Source organism: Ovis aries, chromosome 3 (genome assembly GCF_016772045.2).
Source record: "Ovis aries strain OAR_USU_Benz2616 breed Rambouillet chromosome 3, ARS-UI_Ramb_v3.0, whole genome shotgun sequence".
Taxonomy (NCBI): domain Eukaryota; kingdom Metazoa; phylum Chordata; class Mammalia; order Artiodactyla; family Bovidae; genus Ovis; species Ovis aries.
The window spans coordinates 34,376,119-34,384,750 of NC_056056.1; the positions used below are offsets into that span (position 1 = coordinate 34,376,119).

Genomic DNA, 8,632 nt, shown 5'->3' on the forward strand with positions numbered 1-8,632 from the left:
GTGAAAGACAGAAAACCAAAAATAACGGTGACTTCAAGTAGGTAAAACTTTTTTACTCTCCAGTGAAAGTGGGCAGTCCAGTTCTGCCTCATCAGAGACTCCTTTTATCTTGCCGTTCTCAGCATGTGGCTACTGCCTGGCTCTAGATGGCTGCTTCAGCCTACGCCATTTCATCTTCATTCTAGTCAGCAGGAAGGAGAAAAGAGGAGAAGTAGGGCGTGCCTTTCACATTGAAGATACTTCCTAGAAATTGCACAAAACATTTCTATCTATATCCCATTGGCCAGAACACAGTCACCTCGTCACACCCGGCTGGAAGGGAGGCTTGGTTGCATGGTCTTTATCCCAGGTGTCTTACTAAAAATCTAAGGTCTCTATTATTGAAGAAGAAGAAGAGGTGAATGTTGAGGAACAGCAAGCAGTCTCCACCTGTCTTTCCTCTCCACTTCTCTCCCCAGATCGATTCTTTCTCTTCCCTGCAGACCAGGCTTCTCTGTTCACAGTGTCTGACCCCTCACACTGCCCACTTGTACAGATTTCGGGATGGCCACAATGTCGGCTTTTAGCTCAACTCCACCGATCTTTTTTCAGTTCAAAAGCTGCACATGGTCTAGTCACGTCAGCCTCTGTGTCTCCATTCCAATTTCCTAGAAAGAAAAACTGATTGGTCCTATTGGGTCAGGTGACCGATCATGTCCTCAATTCTGAGCCAACGCTCTGTGGCCTCAGCCATGGCAGGGCTCTCCTTTTTAGGACAGGATGGAGCAGGTCCTCTCAGGGGTATAAATGGGAGGAACTGTTGATCCCATCTGGTGAGTTCTCCTTCCAAGCTTCCTCCTGTCGTAACACCCAGCCCACTGGATGGAGCTGTGAGTTTGCTCCTCCTGAGGGCAGGGATAGTCATCTTTTCCCCAGAGCCTAGCAATTACCTGGCACACTTAATATTTGTGGTAGAGTGAATAAACCAGTCTCATCCTTAATTGTGCAGAGGTTGAATGCTTGCCCAGACATGCACAGTAGGCACTACAGGAACAGCATGAGAACCCAGGAGCCCTGGTTCCCTGTGCCTGGAGAGATTTCCCTGGATTGCCTGACTCTACGTGTCTGCTCTGTTGTTCAGCATTTGTCTCTGTGCCCCTGCCCGGGGTTGCAAAGAATCTCCCCCACACGTGGCCCACGAGAGCCCTAGGCTGGAGGCTATGGGCTGCACCACTCAGGGTCCATTTCCCTTCTCAGTCTTCCTGCTGAGGTCAATGTCTCCCCACAGCTCCAAGCCGGGCCCCTTTGAGGAGGTCTTGTCCTGACAAGGCCTGATCAAGCTAGGCTCTGGATGCAGCAATACTCAAAGGGGTGGGCTGAGTAACGACACAAAGGTGGGAGAGATTTCCATGGCCACCCACCTGGGGCTGCTCTCAGAGGAGCACCCAGCCATAGAAAAGAACTTCCTTGGTGGTCCAGTGGTTAAGACTATGTGCTCCCAGTGCATGGGACACGGGTTCAATCCCTGCTTGGGGAACTAAGATCCCACATGCCATGCAGCACACCATGCCCCCCCCCCCCAAAAAAAAGAGCTGCTGCCTCCCCCTCCATCACTGTCCTACTCCCCAGCCCTGGTGACTTTCTCTCCCACCCCCTCCAATTCCCCCATAACTCACTGGGCCTTCCTCTCATGCTCTCTGCACCCACAGGCCTCAAACCCTCTGTGGCAGTCCCGAAGCTCCACCACTGTGTCTTCGGGGGGCCGTTTCCGCTGCCCATCTTGCAGGCACGAGGTGGTCCTGGACCGACATGGTGTCTACGGCCTGCAGCGGAACCTGCTCGTGGAGAATATTATCGACATTTACAAGCAGGAGTCCTCCCGGTGAGCTGTTAGCATCTCATTTATCTAAAATGCAGGGCCTGGGACATAGCCAGGGAGCCCATCAGGGCCAGCAGGGAGAAGCTGAAACGATCAACCTGTCCCTTCAGTTTAGTGACGAGAGGAGTGGACCTCAGAGAAGGAGGGACTTGCCCCCAGCTTGGTAGGTCACCAGCTCAGGTGGCCTCTGATTCCCGGTCAGCGCTTCCCCTTCTTCACCTGGCAGGAGCTGGCCATTTATCAGCAAGGTCCCTGCCAACCCTCTATGACCTCCCTCCCTGTGGCACTTCCTGCCCCCTGGAATAGAAACTACTCTTGGATCTGGGCCTCCTGTACCCTGTATGTAGCTCTGTTCCTCAAGTGAAGAGGAAGTCATCTGCCTGCCCAGCCACAGCAGCAGCTGTCGGGGCACAAGGTGGCAGTGGCTGGTGGAGGCTGAAGAAAAAGCGCTCAGGGGGCCTCACACACTTGCCCCACCTGCCTGGCCCCTGACCCCTGCTCCTACACTGCCTGCCTCCCCGCAGGCCACTGCATTCCAAGGCTGAGCAGCACCTCATGTGTGAGGAGCATGAAGACGAGAAGATCAACATTTACTGTCTGAGCTGTGAAGTGCCCACCTGCTCTCTCTGCAAGGTCTTTGGTGCCCACAAGGACTGTGAGGTGGCCCCACTGCCCACCATTTACAAACGCCAGAAGGTATCAAGCAGCAGAGGGAGCAAGCATGGGGGGGTGGGGGTGGGGACACAGGATGGGATCTCAAACTGCAGCCTCTTACTCCACTTGACTTCAAAGGCATGCAGATCAGGGCTGAAGTCCCAGCTCACTGTGTGACCTTGGGTAAGTCACTTGACCTCTCTGGCCCTAAAATTCTTCCTCACTTGTAAAATGGGCATGAAAATGCTTACACTTGAGAGTTGTAAGGATCATACGAGAAATGGATGCAGTATGGTGAACTCTCAAGGCCATCACACTGTCATACAAGTAGATTCTACATAAAACATTATTTACAAATTAAGGGACTCCTCTGGAGGTCTGGTGGTTAAGCTTCCAACGCAGGGGGCACTGGTTCAATCCCTGGTTGGGGAAACAAGATTCCACATGCCATGCAGTATGGCCAAAAAAATTAATTAATCAGTTAATTTTAAAAAAATAATTGAAAAAATAAAATAAAAATTAAATTGATAGACAGGTAGAAAGTAAAGGAAAGCTCCAAGTGTGGGTGAGGTAGGGAGAGAAGGAGGGGGAGAGAGATGTGAACAGAACCCTGAATATGATAGGCATGGGAAAGGCAGGATTTCCCACAGGGCAAATTATTACTGAACTAGACAGATGAGACTATGCCTACAAACTCCTGAAACTTGGGGGACCTACAACAAAGACCCCCAAGGATCACAGGATACACTGGAATCCCAGGAATCCCTAAAGTGGGCAGTTGTGCCACCTGGCTTTTGACAAAAGCAAATGCAAATTCTGCCTGGTGGAAAAACCCTCAATTTAGGCCTTGGGTTTTTCTTAGATTAAGATCAACATAAGATGAGCTCCCGATTGAAGATACACAAAGAAATGTACTCATGAGTGAAGTCAGCAGAAACAAAACTTTCAGATTTAGGCCCTCAAGAAATTAAGATACTGGAATTATTAAAGAATGTAAAGTCAGCTTTGTATAAAATGCTTTAAAAAATGGAATTTGAAAATAAGCAATAATAGACTATCAAAAGTGCAGATTTGATGAAGAACCAAACAGAGCTTTTAGAAATGAAAATATAATTGTAGAAAACAAAACATTCAAGGGATGAATTAAATGACAACTTTCTCTCAGTAAGAGAGGACTGGGGAATTCCCTGGCTGTCCAGTGGTTAGCACTCTGTGCTTTCACTCTCGAGGGCCTGAGTTGGGGAACTAAGATGCCACAAGCCACACAGCATGGCCAGAAAAAAAAAATTTTTTTTTTCACATAAAAGAATTTTAAAAGGGAAAGAGAGGACTGAAAAAATAGCTTAGAATATAGCACTGGGAGATGAGAAGGTTGGGAATGAGAAGGTCTAACATATTAGATATATGATTAGATATATCTGATACTCTAGATATATTAGGTACTCTGATTAGATATCAGAGTCTCAGAATGAGAGAATAAAGAGAATGCAGAAGAGGCAATATTATCTTAAAGGAAAATCCTGAAGACTTTTTCAAAATTGATGGAAGATAAAGCATGCAGCCCAGTGTGTGGTATTTGGTGGATATTTGGTGAATGTCTCTTTCTCACTTGGTGGTGGAGGACTTCCTCTCTCCACTTCCTTCCAGAATTTATAGACTGTGCTTCCAAACTTCTTGAATGGTTCCAAACTCTCTAGATCTCTGTCAGAGTTTCCCTGAGGATGCCCTGATGGTGGAGTGGAGGGGACAGTCCTCTCCTGGGTAGCCCTGGTGAGGGAGGGAGGGGCTTAGCTCCAGACCAGGTCCTCCAGCCCTGAGTGCTGGCCTCTGTGTGTGGCAGAGTGAGCTCAGCGATGGCATCGCGATGCTGGTGGCCGGCAATGACCGTGTGCAAGCAGTGATCACACAGATGGAGGAGGTGTGCCAGACCATCGAGGTGAGCCTGGAAAGGGAGGGAGGGAAAGTTGCTGGGCTACTGGAGGTGAATCACAAGTAGTAGAATGTGCTTACCCAGGCTGCTAGGTTTGAATCCCAGCTCTGTCCTCCTCTGTGACTTTGGTCCAGTGACTTAACTTCTTAGTGTTTGGGTTTGCTTGTTTTTAACTACGTAAAAGAGTGATGATGAGAATGATATGATGGCTACCTCCATGGATCTTTTTGAGAATTAAGTGAGATAATACAAACAAAAACCAGAGTCAGAGAATTAGGCAGCAGCACTCAATGAAACTCCTTTAAATATATAGTGTTATTTTCTGAGAGAGTAGATCTTAAAAGTTCCCATCACAGGGAAAAATTTTTGTCCACTATGTATGGTGCTGGATGTTAACTAGACATATTGTGGTGATCCGTTCACAACATATACAAATATTGGATCATTATGTTGTACACCTGAAGCTAGTATGTTATATGTCAATTAAACCTCAACAAAGTATATATCAGTATTATTACTGAAAAGATCTGGGAACCAGCAGCCCTTGGGTGGAGTCCGGTCTCTGCCACTAATTTGTGGTTGTAATTGACGGGTCACATCTCTTCTTGGCTCCCCGTGACTGCCATTAAGTGGGGAGTGGGACAAGTAGCCTGGTACTCTCCCAGCTGTGAGGTCTCATCCTTACTCCTGGTTTTTCAGGAAAACAGCCGGAGGCAGAAGCAGTTGCTGAACCAGAGGTTTGAGGGCCTGTGTGCAGTGCTGGAGGAGCGGAAGGGTGAGCTGCTGCAGGCGCTGGCCCGGGAGCAGGAGGAGAAGCTGCAGCGAGTCAGGGGCCTCATCCGCCAGTACGGAGACCACCTGGAGGCCTCCTCTAAGCTGGTGGAGTCTGCCATCCAGTCCATGGAGGAGCCGCAGATGGCACTCTACCTGCAGGTGGGCCCTGGGGGGAGGGGGGCGGGCAGTGGCAGGCCACCTAGTGGCTGGAGTGGGGGCCTTTGCACTGGGAAGCCGGGTTCAAGTCTTACCTCTGGCTCCTACTTGCCCCGTGGCTTTGGGCAAGTCACCCTCTCTATCCATTTTTTTCCTTAACAAATTGGGACATGCATCCCCCCTAACCCGCAGGACAGTGGTGGGCATCAGAAATGGGATATTGCTGGACGTTGGCACAGTGCTTACTCTCACCCTCCTTTCTTCCCTGCAGCAGGCCAAGGAGTTGATCAATAAGTGAGTAGGTGAAGCGGGAAGGGAGAGGAAGGGGTGGGCGGGGACTCCACTGACAAGGGTGGGAAGCGGGGGTAGTGGTGCTGGGAGTCTCTAGCTGAGCCGCTGGGCTGCTGCAGGGTCGGGACGATGTCGAAGGTGGAGCTGGCCGGCCGGCCGGAGCCGGGCTATGAAAGAATGGATCAATTCACCCTGAGCGTGGAGCATGTGGCGGAAATGCTGAGGACCATTGACTTCCAGCCAGGTGAGGAAGCCAGGATGGGAGGGAGCGGCCAGCCGCTAGGACTGGGCGTCCAGACCCTCTGGGTCTGGGAGGGATGGGGGTAAGACGGCCAGAGAATAAGGGACCCCAACTCACCCAGCCTTCTCCTGGCCTAGGCACTTCTGGAGAGGAAGAGGATGAGGAGGTCGCGGTAGAAGGGGAAGAGGGCAACGCAGGAGCAGAGGAAGAGCGGACGGATGGGCGGGAAAGTGAGTGTGGACATCGGCGGGGCCTGGCGGGGACCCCCTTCCACCGTCGGGCCATCGTACTCTCGGGGGCATTAGGGATCGCTTGGAGCCCCTACTCCCAACCTCAACCAGGAGGGGCGCGCCCTCTAGCGCGCCGGCCCAAGTACAACTTTCTTTAACACTATCCATCTCTCTGGGCTGGTGGGAGACCGGGTTAGGTGGGGAAGTGAAGGAGAAACCCTCCTGCTTAGAGAAACGAGTGAGCTGGGCTTCGGAATTGCCTTGTTTCTTGGGAGCGCCCGCCCACTGAGCTTTCTTTCCCAGGCACAGGCCAGCACTGACTCGCTCCTGTTGCGGATCCTGCGCACCCGGGTCCTGGCGCTCGGATGGTGAACGACCTGAGCAGAGACCACCGTACCACCCAGCCCGGCGTGGCGCCGCGGGGGAGGGGCTCAATAAAGAGTTAATGCGTCCCGACCCGCAGCTCCTTTCACTGCTCACTCTCTGAGCTTCTGCTTCGGAGACATAGCATCACCATCCATCCTGCCCTTCTCCAAATCTGGGACCTCTTGGGGCGAGGACGGGTGGGGGTGGGGTGTGTGAAGCGGAACGAACCCTTATGGGGCACCTCCTTGACATTAGGCACGGATTCGCGAGCCCAGAGCCAAGAGAAGAGGGCAGGGGGGTGGGGCGGCGACACTGGGGCTTGACTTCCTGGAGACTTGGAGACGATGGGGACCCCAGGACCCTGGCAGAAAGCGGTTCTCACGGAGCCCTCCCACAGCATCTGGTTCCCTCTCGCCGGCCTGGGAGACCCCACTTCCCCGCGGGCTCACACCCTTCTGTGGCTCCCCGCGCCCCCACAACAGAGGCCAACGGCTCTTCAGCACTTTTATTAAAAACCGGTAACGCGGAGAGTGCTCAGGGTATCCCTAGGCCGCTCTAGCCCTGCAGGACTTGGTCAGTTCCTGTCGCTCACGTCTCAACCCTGAGGTGGAGCATGGGGGTCGAGATTGTCGGGGCCCGAGACCCGCCGATCACTTGCCCACCGAGTCGAATATGATGCGGTTCTGCTCGGCGCGCTCCCTCTGGCTCTGCGTCCGCGCGAGTTCCAGCAGGGTCCGTAGTAGGTGGAAGGTGAGGTCAATGGACAGGGGAGGGTCGTCTCGTCGCTGCCGCTCACCTGCCGTCCTGGATCCCCATCGGCCCTGCTCCGCCCGGCGGCGCGGGAAGCGCTCCGCCAGCAGCAAGAGGAGAGCGTGGGCCCCGCCGCCGTGGTTCCGAGTCCCGGGGCTCCAGCGCAGACTCGGATCTCGGAACCCGGCGGCCGCCGCCTCCTCCTCCCGACTCCACTGGCTGCTCCCCGGGCGCAGCTGTGCCAGGAGCAGCAGCGCGGCCAGCAATGCCGCGCGTCCCGCCGTCCTCATGGTCCCGCCGGCCCTGGACACACAGGGGCAGCGCAGTGTGAGGTGCGCCTCGGGCAGTCTCAGGGGACGCCGCTCCCCTTCCCGAGCACGTCCAGCGCCCCTGCCCGGCCCCTGCGACTGCCGTCAGGTGCCCACAGCCTTCCCACCAGCCCCAGCCGCTCCCAGTCCTGTGCCACCCTTTTCTCCCTGCCTCCTTCTTGGGGTGTCGCGTTGGGTGAGCTGAGCGCTGTCCTAGTGCTGAGGGAGTCTGGGCAGACGCGCAGAAGCCACTCACAGTTCGCAGGAGAGCAGAGCCTCTGCACCCTGCAGGATGGAGCTCCAGTCTCTGTCCCTCGGGGAGGGCTGAGGGCGCCACGGGGAACACGGGGTCTGTCCCGGGACCTTCGCCAGCCTTATATAGCGCCAGAACAGCTCCGGCTGACGTCAGCGAGGAACATGCACTGATTGTAGAGCAATGACGGCCGCAACTCTGAGTCCGACCCTATGGCTGCGAGACCCCAGGAGCGCGCCGGAGGACACCAGACTTTGTGTCTCTGGAAATGACACTGGACTCAAGAGAAAGAGAAGCCTTCTGGGGCGTAAAGATTGCTCTGGGAGCCACGAGAGTCCTTCACTCACTTAGAACAGCCAGCAGGGACTAGGGGGACCGGTCAGTCCCCAGACTAGTCCAGATCTCCAACCTTCTCTGGAACAGGAAAGGGAGGCAGGACGGTGGTGCTGTCCATGGTGCTGACCTTGTGCTCAGCCTCTGAAAGGGGCCAGAGACCTTGGGGAAAATGCTGTGCTGCTCAGATCCAGTCCCTTGCCCCAACTATCTGTTCTATAAATGGAGGCAGTCAGGATGGCACTGCTAGCATTCAGCTACCACAATGGTACCCTACCCAAAAGGCAGTTTGAGCTGCCAGGATTCTTGATCTTCTTCCAGCCCCAGGATCTAAATCCTAGGGCTGTCTGTCCGACGTGCCTAAAAAAGAGGGCCTCTCGAGCCGGGGTGCTTTCAGATAACAAAGGCTGATCCATCTGCTTCTTGGTTTGCCTCAAAGCTGAAGTTTAGCCAAGTTAAATTTTCTCCTGGGAATCACAGCAGCAATA

The 8,632-nt window shown here is 53.8% G+C and overlaps 2 protein-coding genes across 3 annotated transcripts in view; one reads left to right on the forward strand and one right to left on the reverse strand.

Annotated features, from left to right (window-relative positions):
* TRIM54 (tripartite motif containing 54) overlaps positions 1-6,590 on the forward strand; it is a 21,473-nt gene extending 14,883 nt beyond the window's left edge. The window contains exons 2-9 of one of the 2 annotated variants that reach the window (XM_027966616.2): positions 1,689-1,861; positions 2,383-2,554; positions 4,353-4,448; positions 5,142-5,375; positions 5,644-5,666; positions 5,783-5,907; positions 6,042-6,134; positions 6,438-6,590. In XM_027966616.2, the coding sequence (XP_027822417.1) occupies positions 1,689-1,861; positions 2,383-2,554; positions 4,353-4,448; positions 5,142-5,375; positions 5,644-5,666; positions 5,783-5,907; positions 6,042-6,134; positions 6,438-6,454 (933 nt within the window). In that variant the 3' untranslated portion in view covers positions 6,455-6,590. The remainder of the gene's footprint in view (positions 1-1,688; positions 1,862-2,382; positions 2,555-4,352; positions 4,449-5,141; positions 5,376-5,643; positions 5,667-5,782; positions 5,908-6,041; positions 6,135-6,437) is intronic. The other variant, XM_027966617.2, reaches the window with a different exon arrangement.
* A 400-nt stretch (positions 6,591-6,990) lies between these two features.
* On the reverse strand, positions 6,991-8,612 carry UCN (urocortin). The gene is made up of 2 exons (XM_015094272.3): positions 7,815-8,612; positions 6,991-7,553 (listed from the first exon to the last, which is right to left on the reverse strand). Exon 2 carries the CDS (start codon positions 7,538-7,540, stop codon positions 7,151-7,153), a length of 390 nt encoding a protein of 129 aa, XP_014949758.2. The 5' UTR covers positions 7,541-7,553; positions 7,815-8,612; the 3' UTR covers positions 6,991-7,150.
* Between the last annotated feature and the right edge of the window lie 20 nt (positions 8,613-8,632).

What these genes read in the sequence shown, in the direction of transcription:
- UCN (XM_015094272.3), bottom strand. Translation starts at nt 7,540, where the DNA reads ATGAGGACGGCGGGACGCGCGGCATTGCTGGCCGCGCTGCTGCTCCTG.